Source organism: Pleurodeles waltl, chromosome 6, assembly GCF_031143425.1.
Source record: "Pleurodeles waltl isolate 20211129_DDA chromosome 6, aPleWal1.hap1.20221129, whole genome shotgun sequence".
Classification (NCBI taxonomy): Eukaryota; Metazoa; Chordata; class Amphibia; order Caudata; family Salamandridae; genus Pleurodeles; species Pleurodeles waltl.
The window spans coordinates 857233327-857257927 of record NC_090445.1 but is presented as its reverse complement, the minus strand read 5'-3'; the positions used below and the strand labels follow the sequence as shown (position 1 = coordinate 857257927).

The following is a 24601-nucleotide window of genomic DNA, read 5'->3' as shown; positions in this document are numbered from 1 at the left end:
ACAACTTTTTGCTGAAATTTTGTCTAAGTCCGAAGGTAAGCGATGACCAGGCCCAATCCACTTCTTTTATCCAATTTGCATTCCATTGTTGTCAGCCATAATTTTGGCTTTGACCTGCTCGGACACGACTAAATGTCTGTGATTGGCGCTTTGATCTTTTAGGTGCTAGAGTTTACCTTACATTTTAAAAATTCATAGCTCCAGTTCTACTAATTGGATTTTTGTTGTTTTGGTGTCAAATAATTTTATTTTGCTAATTTGTGGGATTTTTCTTGTGTTGTGTTTTCACTATATTAACTGTTTGTGTGCTGCATAAATACTTTCCACAATGCCTGTAGGGTAAGCCTGACTGCTTTTGTGCCAAGCTACCAATGAGTTAGGCACAGGTTATTTTAGTGACTTTTGTGGTTCACCCTGACAGTGACTGTGGCTGGTGCTTTAGCAGAGTTAGCACCCTATTCAACCAACAACCCAATTTCTCACAAATATTATATTTATAAGGCAAGTACATATTCTATATTTATCAGAAAAATTAACAATTGTAAAAAGAATAACACAAATCAGTAACCCAAAATATATTAAACTGCTATGCATTTGAAATATTACACTAACAACATATGCTTATTTATGTAATCAATAGAAACATCCTAATGTTTTCTTAAAAGACGGGAAGAATTGAGAAATGTTGTTATAGGCGACCACAGATTCTCTCTTAACTATGAGTGATATAGGATATTCATATGCTTTATCTATTTAATGGTGAAACATATAGCATATCCCTAGGATTTAAAATTAACACTGGTAACATTTTCCAGTTAACTGTGAGCCACTGAAAGTCATCAGCATTAAAATATCAATTATCTCATTTGCCTAGGAGTGGTTGGGCTCTTCAGGAGAAATGCTTCTTAAGAACATATTTCGTATGTGATCCATTAACATTAAAGATCAATGTAATTTACTTCTAAAACATTTACCGAAATTTATAAATATATATGAGCAAGCAAATAGTATAAGATTCAGGTCTCTTTTCAGCTCATTATAAGATCAAAATCGATCCAGCATTCCAGTTTTCTTTTTTGCAAAAACTGGTCTTAATAGCAATCTAAAATAAACAAAATATAATGTTTGGGCTGTATTAGATGCTTTAGATATTTATGAATTTTCTTCAATGTTTTATCCCACCAGTCTATTAAGCTTAATGAGGCCTTGCAAGGTAGCCTCAATATGTGAACCATTTTAGCATTATTTTGGTTTACATTACTTTCATTTGATACATCAAAATAGATTTGGAAATAATTCCCAGCTGGTGGACCCATTTAAAATCTGTTGGGATCTTGCTTGGAATAGTGTGGGCAGTGGACAGATGGGTGGAGTCATTGAATGTGGGGATTATGATGTATGTAAATGGAATGGCAGTAGTTGAATAAGGGGCCAGGCAGTTGATGTGAGCCTGCGTCCATGCCAATCTGTTTATGAAGTTATTCGACAATAAACACAGGAAAATAAGAAATAACTTGTGGATGCATCTTTATATTAGTGACAAAGATGAGTAGACTGGCAGACTCCCACCGAATGATCCTTGACTTCTTCATTTCTAGAAGGAATCTTCATACAGCAAGAATTTTCCATTCACACTGTCATTTTGCTCTTCTTTTTGCCATGGATTATATGCTATGCTCTGAATTCATGCGCTGCTGAGAAGATGTCAGCAATGTGGTAATTCAGCAAATATTTGCAGGGTTGGTCATTGGCAACATTTCTTATCTGGCTGTGTCCGGATTCCGTGCCTGACTTCATCATGCCAGCTTATTGGTTGGAGTGTGATGCCATCTTCTTTGATGTTTGTTACTTGGACATATCCAGGTTTCGTGTCTAACTTCATAGCACCAGCACTGGCTGTAGTTTAACATCACCTTCCAGCCTGACGATTTCTTCAATTGCATGCCTGATCAAGGTGTCAACTAGTTTGTTGATGTATCCTGGAGCTGTTTTGATGGCAGTTTTGGCATTGCCTGTTGCATGTCTGACAACTGGCAGCAAGCCTCACACAGCTGGCCTACGTGCACGTTGAAGTTGGCATATCTCCATATTCAGGTATTTTGGATTTGCCCTTATTACCATTGGTAACAGCCACATTATATTTCATATTTGGAAATGTATGTGTTTTTGTTAACTTCGGTGGCATGCACACGCTAACCTATAAGTAGAGACATAATTCTCATTACCTTGGTACTATAGTTCAGATTCTTTGGAGTGTTTGTGCCTTGTTTAAAGTTGGTGATAGGCATACTGTATTTGATTCAGTTAAGAATTTGGAGTGTCTGCATTCACTTCAGAGACACGTACACTGTAAATATATTGAGTTGATAATCTACATTAACTCTGCACATGCACATAGTTGTGTACCAGTATTGATGTGAAGACTGGTGTGAAAACAGTGTATTATTTTTACGCTTACAGTCAGTGATTTGGTATGTAGATATAAAGTGTATTGTACTTAGCAGGCTTAAATTTTACTTTACATATACTTCACCATAATGCAACAAGATATAGTACCTCCACACTAATTTATACCCAGCCCTGAACATGCTGGCATCTATTGGGATCAGTGGAAGAAAAGTTTTGAAGTGTAAATGGATGCTATTGTTGATAATGACTTGACTAACAAGAAACAGTACGTTTTGCTAAGACACTGTTTAGGTACAATGGGAAGGAACGTTTTAAAACATTTACCACAGCAGGTGGTACTGGGTGAGGGAGAATTGGAAGATGAGTATGTATCTGCTCTCAAGATGCTAGAAATATGACTCCATCACTGTTTATGTTGCCAAGCATGCCATGGATCATCATTACTGGATTGGCTGGAGCAGAGGAATTTAAAGATAATTCTTGATCCCAATAATTTTGATCAAGGTGCTATACTCTGGAATAGCCTTCCTCTTAATATTAGATTAAATTCTCAAGAGATTCCCTTTAGGAAGGCCTTAAAAACCTGGCTATTTAGAGCTTGATTTCCTATGCAACTATGAACAGTGACAAGTCTGCGTTGCAGTATAAGCGCTACGAGGCCTCTGGGCAGTTTAGGGTCTATATAAGCAATTCTAACATAACATAACATAACATAACATAACATAACATAAGTGAGTAATAGAATAACCAAGAATAAAATGGAATGGAAACCTATAGATAAACAATGAGCAGATAGTACAAGCCATATAAATGACAACTGAAAAATTACATAAATGAAAGGAATGTGTTGAAGGAATAGGGAGACTGCAAAAGACAGAGATGATACAGCTTTGCTCAGGATGAGCAGACACTATGAACATATATGGAATATGAAGAGACAATTGAGTAAATGAAGAACAGGCCTATGTGATAAGAAGTCATCAAAATATTATTTTATGAACAAGCAACAGCAAAACTAATATTCTCATAGAAGAAACCTTCACAATAATTCAAAAAGACAGCTACATCTTAGAAGTCTCTAGCTCTCTTGACGACCATCATATAGGATTTTTTAAAGTTTGGAAGTGTCATCGAATGTGACTGATTTGTCTTTATAGGTATTTTTTAAATGACGCGGCTGCATGAGGCCAATCTGGCCTTCTTAAGTCTGCAGCCTTAAGTCTAGGTTTAGCTGTTCATTTCTGCCCAACTCATTGAGCCCTTAGTATGAATAGTGAAAGGAATATGAATTCATAATCTTTGGTATAAGGTTTTTGAAGAGGTGTATAAGAGCACTTTCTTCTGTATTTTCTGGAAGGCCATAAATTCTGAGATTGTTTCTGCAAATCTTTTTTAAAGATCCTATGCATGTCTCTTGAGATTTTACAAATCAGATGCAAAGTGTTTATCTTAATCACCTCGTTTGAAAATCAGCCACTTTTTGTTCTAATTCTGTAAGTCATTTCCATATAAAAGACAACTTCACACCATGACCAACTTTTTATTTATTTATTCCTTCCAAATAAGGTTATAGAGCTTTAATTTCTTCCAAGTGTAGTTCCATTGAAGCATGTGGGGGTGATTTGATAGGAGAAGGTGGATTTTTCTTGGGTCTTTTATTATTTACTACTGTTGTTTATGTTTTATTAGATGTTGAGTCTTTATTGACCACCACAGGAATAAAACTTGACCTTTTAGTTGCATTTTCCTCCATGCTTAAATTCAAATTGACGCAATGAGATTTCAGCAAAAAAGAGTCATACTGTGGGAGATTAGTGAGCAGCTTATTAGATATTTTAAGTGTTTTCTTCACCTCTTAAACAGATCAAATGGTTACAATATAAACTGCAACATTTTCAAGCATTCAGTGACTAGTAATTCCAAAAGACTGAAGAGAGATTTATTATGAGTATAATTTTGAAGCATACTTGAAATAAGATTGTCGGAGTAGAAATATTCTGCTTTTTCAGGTTTTTTAAAACAGATTTCAAAGTGAAGCCATAGTTCTTTGCAGACCAATAAACCTATACAAATAGATCACATATATAGGTTATGGCATTGAACTGTGAGTTGGTAATGAACAATAACGATATTGCAGCAGTAACTATGTTACATTAAAGTACAGCCATATTGACCATAAAAGCAGGCATTACAGTCTAATGAACTTTACATTTATTTACTTTTATTTTAGAAGCAAGTAATAAATCTGTATCTTTAGGAAAATCTGCAAGTTTTCCCTGCAAAGTAAGAGATATTGAAGAAGAATAAAAAAGTACTTCAGTGCATATTGTACCTGAATTTGTCCAAACTTCGCTTTGTAAAATGGCAACTAAAACTCATCAACACATCATGATGATTTCTTTCACTCAAACAGCATAAAGAACATCCATTAGGTTCCAGTTCCTCTCGCTGTCAGTCGCTAATGGCCTCATTTATTCTTTTGTTACAAAAATGAACTCTCCAGCACCATGCTGAAAGTCTTCATGTTTGTTGCCTCTGAGCAGGACCACAAGGAGGGCATCCTGCATGGCATCCATAATCCCAAATGTTCTATAAGTAAGTTAAAAGAGTATCTGGTTAAAAACACTGAGAGCCATCTGCTAACTGCCTTGACGGAGGCTGGGAGAAAGCAGCTGTCCACATTATGATGTGCTTTTCCAACAAACCAAATGTGGGTGGGGGGCACTTGCCTCGAGATGGCAGAATCGAAGGAAATGTGGTGCTAGCTCCCCCATTTCCTTCTTTATCCTTAAGTCTCTGGTGTGCGCGTATTCATCCAAGGACCCTCCTCCCCCCGTCCACAGCTGCAACTTCACCCCTCAAATAGAACAAAAAACACAAGTAAGTACAATTTAAATTTTCCTGTCATTTACTGGACTGGGCATATAGGGCCCATTCTCCAGCAATAAAATGGTACATGCACAAAGTATTTTTACACATGTGTCATGCATATCTGTTGCCTTTGGCCAGAATGCACACACCAGCATTGACACAAATGTAAAAATATACATTGCATTGCCTACCACGCCCGCTACCGGTCCACCGCCATCAGATACACCACCGCTGGGCCAGCGGTAATGTTGTAAGAGGGCGAGCAGGAGACCGTCGACTCAGAGGTCTTTTGGGGACCGCTGTCTTGCCGGTCTAGCAGTCTGACCGCCAATCTTGTAATCGGGTCTTAAGTTTTCATGGGTTGTATGTGATTTGATAGAAAAACTATTTCAAGGTATACAAATATTGGGAAGCTATTTCATCTAAATTGTTTAACTGAAATTTTCAGAATCAAAGGCATATAGCTTTTTATAGAAACTAATTGATAGAATGTCTTTCTGGTCAGAATTGGCTTTTGAATACTAATTTTTGAACTCTAAGTGCAGTGGTTGTAGGTCTTACTTTCAGAAAGAGATTTCTCTGAGATATTTATTTATGTATTTTCCTTCAGGGGACAACATAACATATGTATATTTTTTGCATTTTCAGACAATTACTTTGGATGTTTTTAATTCTCTGAACCATCACCTTCCCTCCCTGACCCCTCACAGCCCCTAAACACCATTAATCCCTGCCCCTAAAACCCTTCACTACACCTACTCTATACTCTCCCCTGAAACCTAAAATCCCTTTCTACACCACAAATGCACCATTGAACCATAGAATCACTTGCTACCCCTAACATCACCCATTCCTGATCCCTAAAAACCTCTTTCTATGCCTAAACTCCACCCATCACATCCTATAAAGATCTCAGAACACCCAAACTCCACTCATCCCTGAACCCTAAAAACCTCACACACTTAAACACACATTCATGAACCCTGAACACCCCTCACCACTGCTCCACTCCACCCGTCTCTGAACACTAAAAAAACCTTTCTAGCACTGGCCTCCAATTATTCCGGATCCATCAAAATCTGTCATCTCCCTAAACATTACCCTTCCCTGAATTAAAAAAAAACCTATAGTAGTTCCAAATTCCACAGAATTTTATGTAATTTTAGATTTTTCCATAAAAGTATCTTTCCTTGAAAATGTTTCTTTAATTTTTGATTTTGTTTATTTCCTTACTGTGAGGAAGATCAACCCACTTCATTCAGGAATATTACCTGAGCATCGTGCAGTATTGATAATATTATAACTTTTTTGTTTACAACAATTTTAATGAAATACTTGACAAATGTGCAGCTAGATCCCTTACCTACCAATGCCTTCCCAGCATAGATTTGTGGGTTTTATAGTCTCCCTGTACATAAAAGCACACTATTACACTATTTCAGTTTTACAAAAATCTAATTTTAAGTATAGACCTTAAGAGATGACAATTTTGTGTATTTACTCTTGTGGCTTGATGTTGTGGTTCAAGTGGAACCCCTGGTAAATAGCTGTAGGAGTTGGCAATGTCATGTGAAACATTGTTGATGGGGTTGGTGATTTTATTCAGGTATTTATTTACATGATAAGCTTTCAAGTGGTGTGGGATACCACAGCAGACACTGAAAGAAATATAACACAGTCAGAGGACTAACCTATATTTGATATACACCTTTTAACTCTTTTTGCAATTGGTATTAATGTACAATGTTCAATGATAACTTTCCCTGTTTCTGTGTCCTGTCCTCCTATCCTCTCTGGAAAATATGTTTCTCTGATCCATAATGCACCCAGTTCATGCAACTACTGAACAATTCTTTGCTTGATTTGGATTATGCATTGTCGTTCTGTGCATTAACCATTTACATATTTCCAGGGCTTAGGCCTTTTACTTTCTCATCTTAGATCAACAAAAGCTGCACAGTGTTCCATGGTAATTGTTGGGTCCAATATTACATTTTTTTTGTAAAAGATAATGGGATTCATCACGTGTCTGGTGGTCACTTGACTGGCAGACTTGCGGATGGCAGTCAGACTAGCGTCAATTCAGAGGTCTGAGCCCATATTTTGAACACAGTGGTTGTGCCACGGTGGGACCGCCAGCACCGCCAGGATCAGAGATCCTGGCTGTCTGGCAATTGCAGCGGTCCTAATCTGCAAGGCCTGCACTGCAAGCAGTGCTGCCCTAGGGATTACGACCTTGTTCTCCGTCAGTCTTTTCATGGCATGAAAAGGCTAGTGGAGAATGGGTGCAGGGGTACCCAGTGGGGCCCCGGCACTGCCCATGCATCCTACAGCATTGCCGCCGGCTTGATTACAAGCGGAAGACAATGCTGTAGGCTGTTTCCCGCGAAGCCAGTGGGCAGAAGCCGCTGACCTGACTGGAAACTCTTAATGGGCCCGTTGGGTAGGTAGCCACTATGGCGGCAACCCCCCGATTGGAAGTTCAGCGGACGGCCTAAACCGTCTACCGAACTCGTAATGAGGCCCTATATGAGCTAAAAGTGAAACTTTCATGCAGGTCAAAAAGAGATACATGAGATTGCCATTACCAAATGCCCGTAGTATCAATTTACCATCAAAAGTGAAGATTCATCAGGTTTTTTTATAAACCCTCATGTGCACACATCACAGTAATCTGCACACATCACGTGCCGATTTTAACGAATTAATTAATGGACAACTGACGAATAAAAGAGAGTCCTAGAAAGTATCTCTAATACTGAGAAAATAGGCAACAATGTGTATCGAAACCATGCATACTTATTTTCACCTTTCAACTAAATGATAATTCCTTGAACCGGCCAGTCTTTGCATAATTTACTGAAAGCAGTATTTCAACACTCTCTTTTGTTTTGCTCTTCCCAGATCATAAACCCCTTTCCTAAATCCATTTTTTTTCTTCAACTAATTAAGTATATTTTCTCTATAGACAACATATACCAGTAGAACAAATGACCCACAATATGGTGTACAATCACATTTATTTCACATGTTAGTGATGGGGAGGCCAAGTTTCATGAGTGACAGAGCTTAAATAAATGAATTAGCCCTACCCTTCATGTAATAAAATAAGAGATCACATTGTCTAATATCATAAATATTGTTTATTCCATATGACACCAAATGATAGAAACTGTAGGTGTAATATTTAGCAAAACACCTTGCAATGATTACGAAGTGGATTAAAAGACACAGAGCTTTACTTATCTGGCACATAGAAATCACATACAAAAATATATTACAAGCTCATGATGGGACGGGTGAAATATCACTTACCACAACGTCTCATGGTATTCCAGACTTCAACAAAAGATAATGTGCAAACCTATAATATTGCTTGGCCTGGTTGTTCAGTGAACTAATGCACTGACTGCAGAAACCTGTGTTTGACGTCATCGTCACAGGCTGTAATCCGTAATTCAGTTTTCCTTAAACTGAGTACCATTGAGTTGAGTAACAGTAAATATTTTGTATTCAGCACCAAGAAGTCCAAAGAGGTGAATGTTTACTTTACAAATAAACATTACATTACTATTGTTGCAGTGTGATTTTGTTTGAGTATTGCACTGGTGTCATTTACCTGTAAAAGTATAGAGCACATTTTGCAGGTATAGCATGGAAATCTCTTCTTCAAGGGAAGTGGGCGGTAAGAGGAGCACATTTAAAATACTTTTATTCAGTATGCTTATTATTCATTCACCTTGTTATTTTTATTGCATTTCTCAAAACGTAATTTTGTGGTTGACATACAGATCACTGGCACAATATTGAACACAACAATATATATAGATAGAGAAATATTCTGTCAAAAACATTGTCTACGAAAATATTGTGTCCGTATACTTATAATGGTATGGACAAGAATATAGAAAAAATATAGTTTCACATTAATATTGTTGAAAACGTAAAAAATATTGGGGGTCATTCTGACCTCGGCGGTAAAAGGCGCTTACCGCCGGTCAGAAGACCGCCATAACACCGCAGCGGTCGCGGTAAACCGCCACGGTCATTCTGGCCCGCAACTGGCAAACCGCCAAAAACCCGACATCAACAAAATTCCGCCACTGCAACGGCCAGCGAAAAACTGGCGATGACCAAACCTCCACCGTCACGCCAACAGAAATACGCCCATGCCATTCCGACCCACAAATCCCCGCAGCGGTCTTTCAACCGCGGTATTGCATTGCCGGTACACACCGCCGCGCTCAAAATACACACACCTCTACAAAACACAGCCACATTGGACAATTCAAAATACACACACCTGAGACACATACACACACCACTCCCACACACCCAATTAAATATAAAACACACACCCACATCACCCACAAACCCTTACGACCACAATTGCGACTGAAGGACAGAGAGAGACAGCACAGAATAGAGTAGACCATCACACAGAGGCAAATCACAACATCACCCACACAATATCCATGCACAAAACACCATACACCACCACACTCACCACACTCTACAACACATACACCACCCCTCACCTCATCCACACCACCCCATGGCACCCCAAAGACACCCCAGGTTCTCTGACGCAGAACTCAGGGTCATGGTGGAGGAAATAGTTCGGGTAGAGCCCCAGCTCTTTGGGACACAGGTGCAGCACACCACCATTGCCAGGAAGATGGAGCTATGGCAAAGAATAGTGGACAGGGTCAACGCTGTGGGACAGCATCCACGAAATCGGGACGACATCAGGAAGCGGTGGAACGACCTACGGGGGAAGGTGCGTTCCATGGTATCAAGGCACAACATCGCGATGCAGAAGACTGGCGGCGGACCCCTACCTACTCCCCCAGAATTCACAGCATGGGAGGAGGAAGTCTTGCACATCCTGCATCCTGAGGGCCTCGCAGGAGAAGGCGGAGGAATGGACTCTGGTAAGTCAAACCTTCACTACTTCATTCCCCCCACCCCACCTGCATGCCAAATCATACCCCCACCCCCATCACACCAACTCCTTGCAAATGGCTCACCATCACAACCCACCCATCCCAAAACCTAACCCTGCATGCGTCCCCAAAGCATGGACACCCATCACCAAAGCATGCCCACTGCACATACCCATCTCCCCCACAAGCCACCGTCACAAAAGCCCCCACAAGGGAATGCCAGCACTGGGGTACACGGCCACCCACCCATTACACAAAATGGCACACACAGAAGCAATAACCATACTCTTATACCCCTGCAGGACCCGAACGCCACCAGACCGCCCAGGAGGGTCCAGAGATGTCCATCCCACCCCCAGAAGAGGCCCCCAGTGATGGCAGCAGCTCTGTCTCCCTGGACCCAGATGACCAGCCCGCCCCATCGGGGACCTCGGGACAGTCGGTTCCCCACAGACAGCCACAGGCTACAGCAGACCTAACCCCCTCTGGGAACACCAGCACAGCTCCCACCCAGCGGGCCCATGCCTCTGTCTCCAGGACACGTCAATCAGCGGTGTGTCCACCACTACAGGGCACCCAGGTTGACCCACCACCCCAACAACAACAGGGACCTGGGGGCAGTGGTAGTGGGCACACTGTCCAGGGGACAGAGGCCCAGGGAAACAGGGGAACTGGGAGGGCTGCTGTGCGACAGTGGGGGGACAGGCCCAGGCAACCGACTCTCCAAGAGGCCCTCTCCTCCATCATGGGAGCATACCACCGCTCCCAGGAGACGATGGCTACGGTACTGGCCAGGTTCCAGGAGATCCAGGTACTGCAGGAGGAACAGTACATGGGGTTCAGAGAGGAACTGAGAAACATTAGTTCCGCAATGGGGACCATCGTCGTGGCCCTTAACCAGATAGTCACCACATTGCGGGACCATGTGGCACCACAAAGGGCCCCTGTCACTAGTATGGACCCATACCAGGCTACCACCTCCGCCGGCGCTAGTGGACAGGAGGCCCCCACACAACGACAGGCCACCAGAACCCCACCTCCTGCAGAAGAAGAACCACCCCGCAAGCGGTACCTGAGATCTCAGAAGAAGACAGAGTAGGATGCCAAGAACCCCGCCAGCAAACGATACCCCCTGATGTCATCCCACTGTCCCACATTGTCACCCTGTCCAAACTTAAACTGCCCCTGCTCCATCCTTCCACAGGCATATGGACAATGCACCTGTGAGACTGAAAACTGGACTCTGCCATGGACATTACTCCACCATCACCCATCACCGTTTTACAATCATGTCCCTAAATTTAGCACTTTAATAAAATCACTTATTGCACTTAAAAAATCTGGAGTCTGCTTGTATTTTGAACAAATGTATTAGACATAACGGTGCCAAAATGTTCAGTTACATTGTGATGACAACATACCACTGTCACACAGCTGTAGTCCATGGGCAAACAAAGCAGAGGTCACGCAGTGGGGCCCACAGCTCTGAAAACGGAAGGGAAAGTCACAACTCAGTTAACAGGAACTGGGGGGAAACACATACAGTAGAGAGGCAGGAGACTTTAAGTAAATGTAAAATGGCGGGGTTGATTCGTACCTGTGTGCTACTGAAAATACTGTTGTATCACTGTGTCCCTGTTGTCTGTGTCGTCCCCGTCGTCTTCCTCCTCTTTACTCTCCACAGGCTCCACAGCTGCTACAACACCACCATCTGGACCATCCTCCTGCAGGAAAGGCACCTGGCGTTGCAAAGCCAGGTTGTAAAGCATACAGCAGGACACGATGATATGGCACACCTTCTTTGGTGAGTACATTAGGGATCCACCTGTCATATGCAGGCACCTAAACCTGGCCTTCAGGAGGCCGAAGGTCCGCTCGATCACCCTCCTCGTACGCCCATGGGCCTCATTGTACCGTTCCTCTGCCCTTGTCCTGGGATTCCTCACTGGGGTCAGTAGCCACGACAGGTTGGGGTAACCAGAGTCACCAATTAGCCACACACGGTGTCTCTGTAGCTGTTCCATCACATAAGGGATGCTGCTTTTTCGCATGATGTACGCGTCATTCACTGACTAGGCATTTACATGGGAGATGTACTGGTCAGCCAAACAGACCACCTGGACATTCATTGAATGATAAGTTTTTCTGTTCCTGTACACCTGCTCACTTTCACTGGGGGGAACCAAAGCCACATGGGTCCCATCAATGGCACCAATGATGTTGGGGATATGGCCAAGGGCATAGAAATCACCCTTCACTGTAGCCAAATCGCCCACCTCAGGGAAAACAATGTAGCTCCGCATGTATTTCATCAGGGATGACAACACTCTGGACAAAACCTTAGAAAACATAGGCTGAGACATCCCTGATGATATGGCCACTGTTGTTTGGAATGATCCACTTGCCAAAAAATGGAGTACTGACAGAACCTGGCGAATGGAGGACATCAGGTCTGGCTCCAGCTGGGCACACAGTTCCTGTATAGTATACTGTATGTCAGTATGACATGTCTTTCTTCCATTGTCGACAGGTCCACCAGCGGTCTGTACACAGGAACATTCCTCCATCTCCTCGCAAGTCCCAGAGGACGGTGCCTAGGAAGGACAACATGGAGCACAGAGTCAAGCAACCCACAGGTACGTAACCACAGCTTGCACAGAACACGATTCGCTATGCATTGAATGGCTTGTATGAGTGGCAATGCAATGCCTAGGCCTGTGTGACGCAGTAGAAATTAAGCCATGTGGGCCCTTGAAATGGCGGCTGCCTGACCTGTGAAGTGTGACAATGGGATGTGAGGTCAATGCGCTGGCGTGGCACACCGTGGCGGTAGGCGGTCGAAGACCGCGGCGCAAAGCAGCATTGGTTAACATTGAACCCTATGGTTCTCAGGAGCCAATGACGATGTGCGCCGGCGGTCGCGGTACGCACCGCCGTGGGCGTGACCGCCATTTTCTATCTGCTTAATCACTCGAGACCTGATCATCCACAGGAGAGGACCTATACTGCAAGTGCTGCTGTGACCTAGGTCTGGAAGAGACAATGGCTGCTGCGACTGGGGAAAGGGCCCCTGCCTTCACATCTGAGGAATTGGAGAAACTTGTTGATGGGGTCCTCCCCCAGTATGCGCTACTCTACGGTCCTCCAGACCAACAGGTAAGTACAATGGGACCATGCTTTGTGGCCAATGCCTGTGTTGAGTGGGGTGGATGAAAGATGGTGGGGAGGGGAGCGAATGAGGCATGCATCGCACGACAGATGAGAGCATGTGCCATATGGCAAGGTTGGGGAGGGGGGCCACTCACATCGACCATGCAGAAAATGATGATATTTATTTTCCCACCCTGTCCATGTCACATAGGTCAGCGCCCATCAGAAGATCGACATTTGGCGTGCCTCGCCAAGGACGTCCGGACCCTGGGGGTCCACAACAGACAGGGCACCCACTGCCGAAAGAGGTGGGAGGACATCCGCCGCGGGAGCAGAAAGACCGCGGAGGCTCTGCTGGGGATGGCCTCCCAACCTAGGAGGGGTGCCACACGGCAATTGACCCCCCTGATGTCCCGGATCCTGGCGGTGGCCTACCCCGATTTGGATGGGCGCGTGAGGACATCACAGCAGACTCAAGGGGGTGAGTACCAGCACATTCTGCTATATTAGCGCACAGTGGAGGTGTCTGGGTGGGGGAGGAGGGCTGTGGGTATCTCTAGGCCAGGGCGATTTCTGTAGGCTAGGCCCCTCCGTAAGGCATGGCCCTGTGCCCCCGCCCCCCACCTCTGTAGGGTGCTAAGTACAGCTATCCATGGCCCTGGGTCACCTATGTGTGCAGTTGTCGTCCATAGGCTTGTAGGCCAAGTCACAATAATTGAGTAGTGTACACCGAGTGCGCGGCGTAGTGCAGGGGGTTTCTGTGTCTGTCCTCTCCACCAACGGTGTCGCCAATGCATGCACTCAACATGTCATTTTTTCTCCCCCCCCCTTTGTTTTGGTCTTCCTGTTCATGTGTGCATTAGCATCATCAGGCGGAGGAGAAGTGGCATCGGAGCACGAGGGAGCTGCATCTCACATGGCCCCGGGGGGCCATGCAACCGACTCCGAGTTCACCAGTGAGACGGAGGGCGAGGGGAGCTCCACAACGGGGACCCGTGGAGACGTCAGCGACACAGACACGTCCTCGGAAGGGAGCTCCCTTGTGGTGGCGGCAACATCCGTGCCCACCGCTACAACAGGTACAGCCGCCACCCAGCGCACCAGCTCCACCCTCCAAGCAGCCCTTCAGCGTTCGCCCCGTGCCCGCTCGGCCAGGAAGGCGGGCATCTCCTTCGCCCCAGGCACCTCAGGCCCTGCCCCAGTTACCCCTGCTGCCCTCAGTGAGGAGATCATTGACCTCCTCCAGATGCTCATTGTTGGGCAGTCTACCCTTTTGAATGCCATCCAGGGTGTAGAAAGGGAGGTGCACCGGAGCAATGCATACTTGGAGGGCATTCATTCGGGTCAGGCTGCCCATCAGCGATCGTTCAACGCTCTGGCCTCAGCACTGACGGCAGCCATTGTCTCTGTCTCCTGCCTCCCCCCTCCAATTTCCTCATCCCAGTCCCACTCCCCTATTCCTCTGCCTAACCCAGCCACACCTACAGACCAGCCTGCACACACATCAACACCCAAGGGCAGCTCATCCAGACATAAGCACCACAGATCACACAAGCATTCACACATGCAACATCCACATGCAGACATGCCAACAGCCACTGCCTCCTCTGTGTCCCCCTCCTCTTCGTCTCCCTCCTCCCTCCCTGTGACGTCTCCACTCACACCTGCATGCACACCACCATCAGCCAGTACGTCCATCACCAGCACACCCACCAGAACACTCCGCACACGTGCAGTCACCACCCCCACTGCCATTTACACGTCCCCTGTGTCCTCTCCCAGTGTGTCTGTCACCCCCTCTTCCAAACCACACAAACGCCGGCAGCCACCCACCCAACAGCCATCCACCTCACGACAGCCTCCGTCACAAGCATCTGCACCCAAAGACACCACACTTGACTCTCCTACCACCACATCCTCTTCCTCCACTCCCATACCCACTGCACCTACCCTTCCCACTGCTCCTAAAAAGTTTTTCCTCTCCAAAATTAACCTCTTTGCATCACCTGACCCACCCCCTCCATCTCGTAAGAGTCCAAACAGCACCTCAGCCACCACAAGCCCTGCACCTACAAGGACCATAGTCCAGGGCTATTGGAGTCCACCAGCTTCTAGGGCAGCAACATCGGCCAGCAGCAAGGGGAAAGCCAGCCCACCCCCTGGGAAAAAAGCTAAAAAAGGGAAGGGCCGGAGGCCAGAGACGGCAGCCCCCAAAGGCACTACCCTGGCACCGTCACCTGGCACATCCACAAAGGGAAGCAAGGGCCCCAGAGAATCGGCGAAGGAGGGCAAGGGCAGCAGGGCGGACAAGTCCGGCAGCAGGCGAGCTGCCCAGGAGGGCCCCACCAGCCCCATTTAGGGTGTGAAAGAGGACACCCACGGGCCCAGGACTCCAGCACAGGAGGGCCCCGCAAGCGAAAGGTCAGATGGCGACTGAGCGGAAAATATTGGCCTGATCTGGTTCCCTGGGAACACATGTCAAGCACCGCTGAACAGGGCCCCGCCGTGACAAGCACCGCTGAACAGGGCCCCGCCGTGACAAGCACCGCCGAACTGGGGCCCGCCGTGACAAGCACCGCTGAACAGGGCCCCGCCGTGACAAGCACCGCCGAACTGGGCCCTTCAAGACAAGCACCGCTGAACAGGGCCCCGCCGTGACAAGCACCGCTGAACAGGGCCCTTCAAGACAAGCACCGCTGAACAGGGCCCTTCCTGTCAAGCACCGCTCCGCTGGGCACCGCCGTCTCTGAACTGCTCCGCTGGGCCCTTCCTGTCAAGCACCGCTCTGCTGGGCCCTTCCTGTCAAGCACCGCTCCGCTGGGCCCTTCATCTCAAGCACCGCTCCACTGGGCCCTTCCTGTCAAGCACCGCTCCGCTGGGCACCGCCGTCTCTGAACTGCTCCGCTGGGCCCTTCCTGTCAAGCACTGCTCCGCTGGGCCCTTCCTGTCAAGCACTGCTCCGCTGGGCCCTTCCTCTCAAGCACCGCTCCGCTGGGCCCTTCCTGTCAAGCACCGCTCCGCTGAGCCCTTCCTGTCAAGCACCGCTACGCTGGGCCCTTCCTGTCAAGCACCGCTCCGCTGGGCCCTTCATCTCAAGCACCGCTCCGCTGGGCCCTTCCTGTCAAGCACCGCTCCGCTGGGCCCTTCCTGTCAAGCACCGCTCCGCTGGGCCCTTCATCTCAAGCACCGCTCCGCTGGGCCCTTCATCTCAAGCACCGCTGGCCCATTGGCAGGGCCAGATCTGTGTCGGCCAGGGCTTCACGAAGCACTCTGGGCACCATGCCTCCTCCAGAACCAGTGGAGTCTGTAATCCACTTGATGAACTGTGGCCTTGCACTCCCCAGGATGGATCAGTGGGCAAGCCACCCACTGTAGAGACTTGAGAGACTGTGGCTTTGCACTCCCCAGGATGGTACAGTGGGCAACCCACCCACTGTAGAGACTTGTGAGACTGTGGCTTTGCACTCCCCAGGATGGTACAGTGGGCATGGAGGCCCCTCGTGGATCTGGCGTCATGGACTCAACTGGCTGAGGTGCCCCCCCTTCCCTTCCCCCTGAGGTGCCTGTAGTTTTACTATCTGATGCCCCTGCAGTGTTCTCTCCAATGGAATCGGGTCTCGTGTGTGGGCTTTGCCCATGTGTTTAGGCCCATTGGCCCACGAACAATGGATGATAGCCAATATGGGCCGGACTTTTGACCTATGTATATATTGTTCATGATGTAATATATTTTATTTATATATTTCATATTTCACTTAACTTCAATTATGCTATAATATACTTCATTTTTAATGATCATTTTATTTTGTCTCTGCATTCTTCCGGGGGGTTTGGGGGGTGTCACTCTGACTTGTTGCTCTGCATTGATGTGTGTGTTGTAGTGGGTGAGGGTGGGGGTGGGTGTGTGGCGTATGTGTGTCCCCGTAATTTTTTGCCTCCCCCCTCCCCTGTGTCGTAGGTGCAGTACTCACCGTTGTCGTCTGCGCCGGCGTTCGTGCTCCTGGTAGAGGAGCAGGAAGACAATGGCTGGGAGGATGTGTAGTTCCGGTTCCATGCTGTCCAGATTCCTCGTGGAGTGTGTAGAGGTGAGCGTTTTCTGTTAGAAAAGTCTGTTTCCGCCGTGCTTTCATCGGCAGGGCAACCGCCCCGGAAAAGGTGGCGGATTGGTGGGTCGTGATAGTGTGGGCGGTACATTGTCTCCCGCCTGTCTGTTGGCGGTGACCGCCGCGGCAGTCGGAGTGTTAAAGTGGTGGGCTGTGTTGGCGGTTCCCGCCAGGGTCGGAATTCCATTTTTTGGACCGCCAGCCTGTTGGCGGGTTGGCCGCCGCTTTAACCCAGACCGCCAGGGTTGGAATGAGGGCCATTATTTGATATATGCATATTATTTAAAATAGTAGATATTAAATATGTAATATATTAAATACATTTATATAATAATGAATACTATATAGTAATAAATACTTTTATAAACATACACACATATATCTGCATATATATGCTTAATTATATAATGTAACGCTATTAGTAAAAATATACATTTAACATTATATTTAAAAGAAATTCTTGAAATTTACTGTTATAAAAAACATATATATGTGTACACTGACATATATATACTGCCAGTCCTGTTTTCCCATACAAACAGGTACCAACACCGGTTTGAGTACTGTAAATATATTATTTTTTATTTAGCTGACCCTTATATATATATATTTTTTTTTTTTATATATATATATATATATATATATATCTTGCCACAAACTTTCTTCGAATAGTGAGGAAAGTGATGCACACTTGAAGACATTTTTCACTGCTTCTTTTACTGAATAGTTACAAATTTAGAGCTAGTTACATGCTGGTGCGTTTCAGTCCCCCTAGACCTTGATCACAGGTATGAAATTCTCTTGTCTCTTGTCCCGGTTTATGTCATCAGCTAATCACGTTTGTTCCACCAATTATCCGTGGGATATGAAGTTCGTCCTTTTTCATGGCGGAGCACACGTATAAGTGTTTTTGTGTTTATGTGCAAATTAGCAACTGTCTCTAAAACAATAAAAAAAAGTGCGAGGTGCTGATACTGTGAATGTTAAAAAAGAGAAAAATGAGCAGTCCAGAGGTTCTTCACAATTCAATTAAGGATCCATTGGCAACTTCACCATTATTTGTGAACCTGTACATTTCTTTTCTTTTATTTTCATTTTGCAATGCATGAACCTTCCTAATCATATGAAATGCGAATATGCTTTCCGAGTTCAGCATCTGTCAATTCCATTTATTCTGATATGCAAGTACTCTCAATTATGTTTTCCACTTTGAAACTTCTTACGCCTTACTTTCATCATTTGAAGAATGGCACCGTGTATTTTGGCCCTCTAGTGAGTTGGCAATTAGACATCCCACATGATATTATCACTGTTTGCACTTTTTCCAACTTTTTCTGATGGTTGGGTCAATGCTCATTTCAGAGTCATTTCATTTTAAAGTGCATTTTAGGCATTGCAGGAATCTTCCCTGCTTGATGTCATTAAAAAATATTATTTAGAATACAGCATCAACCAATTTATTATCTCAATTATAAAACACATTTAGTGCTTTTTAAATGCACTTTTTCTTTTGAGCAATATTCAAATTGCTTCCTTATTTATTAAAGCGCAAACATGTTTTCAGATTGTACAACCAATCTATTTTCTCTGATATAAGTGCATTTGTGGCCTTTAAAGTGCAATTTTATCTTTTGAACTGTGCTGCAGTTTCCACTGTTCTCTCTGATGGAATTCTCATAGTACAATTTAAGATGGAGTACCCAATCTTCATTTTATATTGCTTTCAGTATTCCTACTTACTTCTCGCTACTAATATATATTTTGACGAATGGTCTGGTGACATTCTCCCGGATGGTGAATATTTCCAATTCTTTCTTTAGTGGTTTTCATGTCTGGGAGGGGGTTGAGGGAGGTGAATGCGTGCTTGTATGCAAGTGATTGTGAATGTGTGTGTGGGTGTATGTGCATGTGTATGGGGTGTCTGTGTAGATGAATGCGAGTGAGTGGGGGTGTCTGAGTGCATGGTTGCGAGTGAGTGGGGGTGTCTGTGTGGATGTATGCGTATGCTGAAGGATGTGTATGTGAATGCATGCGTGCGTGAAGGGGTGGGGGTGGAGGTGTGTTTGTGATTGTGTGGACGGGTGGAGGGTGTGTGTGTGCATTTGTGGGGACATGTGTGCATGTCACTGGGTGCGTGACTATCAGGGATTTTGTGGCAGGGTGACCGCCACAGTAAGCCTGGCAGTTTTCAGCTGTGTAATCTGGCCTGCAGGCTGAAGCCTGTCGTCGGGTTAGAGGTGCTAACCGCCGGCCGCGGCTTGCAACCCCCACGTGCGGACCAGGCGGCATTGTGAAGACTTGGCGTCTGTCAAGCGCCACAACTCGTGATGTGGCGGTTCTTACCGCCGTGTTCGCGGTGGAAGGACCACCACGGCGAGGCTGACGGTCTCATGACCACCAGCCTCGTTATGAGGGCCTATATTTTTAGAACTAATTGATTGAAAATAATATTAACAACAATATTCTTTACAAGGATATTACTTACCTAAAAAAATCTATATTCTGGTCAACGATATTTCTGCATCACAAAATGTGTGAATCATGTTATTTTTCCCGGATATTTTTGTAACTCAATATTTAAAACTCAATATTTTGTCCAAATAACTGACATCCTCTACGATCTTGCTCCTATTGTAGGGCGCTGCATGAGATTAATGAGCCTATTAAAGGTCCTTATCTAACATTGTCTATTGTTCTGTGTACGTGGCTTTATCAGTCTTTGCTGCTAACCGGCCCAACGCACTAGCCTCTGCGTATGTGTTAGTATAGGAAAGCGACCACTCCAGCCTCCTGCATTTGCAGCAATTCCCTGAAGTCAGGTATTTTTCCCTTGTAAAGACGTGATAACACAACATTTTCTTTGTCCATAGTATAATGCTCATTGGGGACACATCTTTGATGTAAGGGCGAATAAATTATCATTAGTGAATTACATATAACATTTACATAGAACTGCTGATGAAAGTGTCCGACATTTTGCCATTTTATGGCATATTTGTGTTTTTGATTGATTTTGAGATCAGTATTGCTGAATTTTCCTTCATACTGATTAATTGAAGAAAAATATATATCTTTGTTTTCTTAAATTGTCTTAATAAATGTAGTGTTTAATTTTTTTTACATAGACCATGGATTCTTTTTTTACAGTTTAACTTAAAGGAAATATTGTAATTTCCTTGTACTCTTAATTTTGGGCACCTCTTATCCAACGAGGGAGTAATGTCCCCGCTCTACTAGGACTCCTGTACTCAGACCTCATCGATGGGCCAGTCATATCCTCAAACAGGGGTTATGATGTACACATCTAAGTACTTTTAAAAGTGACAATATGTAATAATAGGAAGTCACAGACATAAATATATCAGATCTTAAAGTCAGATCAACTAAAGCTGACTATAACAACTTACAATCGAGTTTCGCTCAAGGTTTCCATTTGGAAAACGTACATTAAAGGTGGCATTTTATTAAGAATCAATATTGTTGTATTGTTTGGCTGGTTTAACTGCTGCCTAGACCAGTGTAAATTCTGTATAATGAGAAATGCCAGCCATATGAGAAAAATTCTGATGAGTGAGAATTGCACCTATGGAAGTACTTTTAAAGAATTCCAAATTCAATGGTCTTCGTACGTGGCATCAACAATTTCACTGTATTTTGGCCTATAAAGACTAGTGCAATGTTATGTTAAGGACTGAGCACTTGTGTAGCACTTACCACTATTGTTATTACATCATAATGCATTCTGAATCCATGCCACCTCCTGTGTGCATCTGGAACTACCATCAATTTATTGTGTCTGTTGTTGGTGTTTTCTTGCACATGATTAGTAGTGAGGTGTTGTCTTCACTTACCTCAAATAACCGTCTTGGTCTAGACGGATATTTACAAGATTCTTCAATTTACCTGCTCAACATTAACATATTTCTTGTTTACCAATGGAACTCTGCTCTGTGGGCAATCAAGACTTAGAACAGAGAACCTGAACCAACTTTAGTCTCTCTAATACTGATTATCAACTGCTGAGCCCTTTCCATGAGTTGGACTGACTACCAATTCATTAAAATAAAAAAATGGCAAAGTTTTGTGTAAGTATTTCAGACACATCATGGTCCAGACCCTCGACTCTAATATTGAGATTGCAAACAATAGCTATTTTATTTATTTGTGTAGTCATTGCTGCCATCAAGAGAGATTCCATACCATATTTTGAAGTCCCAAAGAGGTGATACAACAATATGAATGAACAATTTTCAATACATCACAACATTGACAGCTTGAGAGTCTTTATTTACTACCACAAGACCATGGCCACTGTATAGCATGTGTTTGAAATCCACCATTTCAAAACTTGGTAAGACTTCATCTTTAATGAGGATCAAAGCAACATCATTTTACCAGGATTCAGTGATAAACAAAAGGTCAGGTTGGAGAATCTTTCTTTAATTAGCATACAGCTAATAACTGAAGGTTGCTTGTATGGAAATATTATTGTTAAAAGTTTCCAATTTACTAAGTTTGCTTCATTGGGGTGGCATTGGAATAGATGCTTCCATATGGATGTCTCTTAAAGTGTCATTAAAATGAGCACCCAAGTGTTCTCTTTTTATATACACATTTCTTAAACCTTGACATAGATATCTTATCACGTATCTGCACTCTTTTTTCAATCAATATCCATGACTTTTTATGACACAATCACAAGTCTCTTAAAGAGGGAAGGTTGATAGGATTAAGGCGTAAATGAGTGTGAATCAGATGAAAGACTATATTGTTAATGGTCTCCATGCTAGGAATTTGATCAAAGCAAAAACAGCGCAAATGGAAACATCAGAACTCTGTCAACATCTATTATAAAGATAGAGAATAACTGCGAGTTCATCTACAGAGCATTATGCAAGAGAATTGTGAGCTAGTACCTTTGTTGTTCTTTTGATGAATTCTTCATTTGGGATTACAGAATGTAATAACATTATTGGACCTGTATGTATTAGATAAATGCAAGTGATCCTCTTGCTCTTCAATGAATGTTACATATTAGACACCAACCTCTTGACCAAAGAACACTGTGTTTCTGGAGCCTCGAAGATGTGAAGATGTATATGAATTTATATCACCATTTTAATGCAGCTTTCCTCTGTTTAAATCTATAGGGAATTGAACGGCAACAACATCACACGAATCAATAAGAATGACTTTTCTGGACTGAAGCAGATGCGAGTTCTGTAAGTGCTCCTTTTGTGCTTTGTTTTTTTTCTCAGTGCTGGTATTTTTACTAGATATGAAAACTGATGAGGTATGAATAATTAAGCAATCCTATAGATTACATCAGATAAACCGTAAAGCATAAATGGATATTCTCACTGCAAAGTTGTCTTCCTTTAGTTTACACCATATGTTCCATCTCCATCTACGTATTAGGACTGGGGGTGTACAAAAGTGTGCTATTAGCTTGTGTGTAATTACATAAAATGTTCATAAAATTATGTATACATTTCCAAAATGCAAAGCTGGCATTTGCAGCTGTATTTTAGCAGGAAATGCATTTTTGCGTCCACTTTGGAGGCAGGGGTGCAATTCACTCTAAAAAATAGTGTGAAAAAACAGGAGTACTGCAAACAAAAGCTGCTCGCGCTCTGTCATTCATTTGGTTGCTGTAAATTTTTTCTGTGAACATTGTTGCATAATTAATCAATTTAGTGAAATTGCATAATTTGAGGAATTTCATGCAGCAAGAGAAACACACACCAGCAAAATGCTACTTTCACCACTGTCTAGAACCGAAGTTACTTAAGGATAAGCCACACATCTTAACCAAATTTAGAACAGAGAACCAGACAACCAAATTTAGTTATTTGTACTCTGAAGCAAGCTTGGAAATATCAAATGCATTTTAAATGATCCTGATGTGTCTTTGGGATTTGCACAAGTGCATTAAATTTGTTATGAAGCTGTTGGCAGTACCCTGAAAATCTTCAAATTAGCTCAAAGGTGAATCTGACCATAGAGGTCTGTTTTTTTCTGGAGAAGCAGGGACCATCCCTAAAGTTTGGTAGATTTTGCTCCAAAGATTTATGCCAAAATGTAAAACTCTTTAAAAAAAATATATATATGTGACCAGGATGGATGCCAGATTAAGAAATGAGTCCAACATTAACATTAAAGTGCAAAGGAATGTAAAGTGCATATCAATACTAAGTAAAGTGTATCCAAGGTTACGGAATGTAAACATTAACGTCTGGCAACACAGAAATACAGCTTAAGCAGTAGTAATCCTAACCAATAAAGTGCAGTATAGTGCTATAAAGTGCGAGCATGCAAAAAGTGCAAATCGAGAGCTTAATAAGACACAATGCCAATTCAGACAAGTACATTCTATAATAAAAGCATTTAAACAAGATTAACAATAAAATGGCAAAACTTTATAATACCAGGAAATCATGTAGCTTCAGCACTTTGGACCAATTATCGTTCACCATAATGAAATGTTTTTGCCTCAAAATAATCGCATCAGTGCAATTCATCAGTAGGACTATAGCTGGGAAAAAGAGATCCCAGTGGCCTCAAATCTCTCAAGAGCCCCCACTTGCTTAGCACAGACCGCCTCGAAAGCTTTTGTACGTGGCATGTTATCGTGCCATTGCAAAAATGTTGGAACCATCCCCGTTTTCCAGCACTGAAGGATCAGTGAGCATGTCCGCGTAATAGCTATTGATATGAAATATTACTGGTACTTCCTTAGGTGAGGAACCTTGTGTGAGGACCCAAACAAGACTAACATTGGTGACGGGGTAATCATAATCTAAATAGAATGACTGATTGCATGAAAAACCTCACCCCAGAATTTCTGTAAGCTAGGGCCATCAAAAAAAGTCTGAACCCAGCAGCCCATGTAACTGGCCTTGTATCTAAAGCGATGCTCTGGAGAAGATGGACATGTCTCATACAGCCTATGAGGTGTATAATAAACCAGCCACCTTTATGAGAAGGACATTCTTTTGAAGTTTGCGGCTCTTAATGATCTGTATCCTACTTCTCAAAGAAATTGCCATTCTTTGATGTTAAACCTACAGCTAGTTTCCTTGAAGATTTTCTGGAGCAGTTTCGGTAGTAATTTCTGACTCA

At 43.8% G+C, this 24601-nt stretch overlaps 1 protein-coding gene across 1 annotated transcript in view; it reads left to right on the top strand.

The window, feature by feature from the left end:
• SLIT1 (slit guidance ligand 1) overlaps positions 1-24601 on the top strand; it is a 687657-nt gene that overhangs the window by 70074 nt on the left and 592982 nt on the right. Inside the window, exon 2 of the mRNA XM_069239602.1 lies at positions 22630-22701. Coding sequence (XP_069095703.1) covers positions 22630-22701 — 72 coding nt within the window. The remainder of the gene's footprint in view (positions 1-22629; positions 22702-24601) is intronic.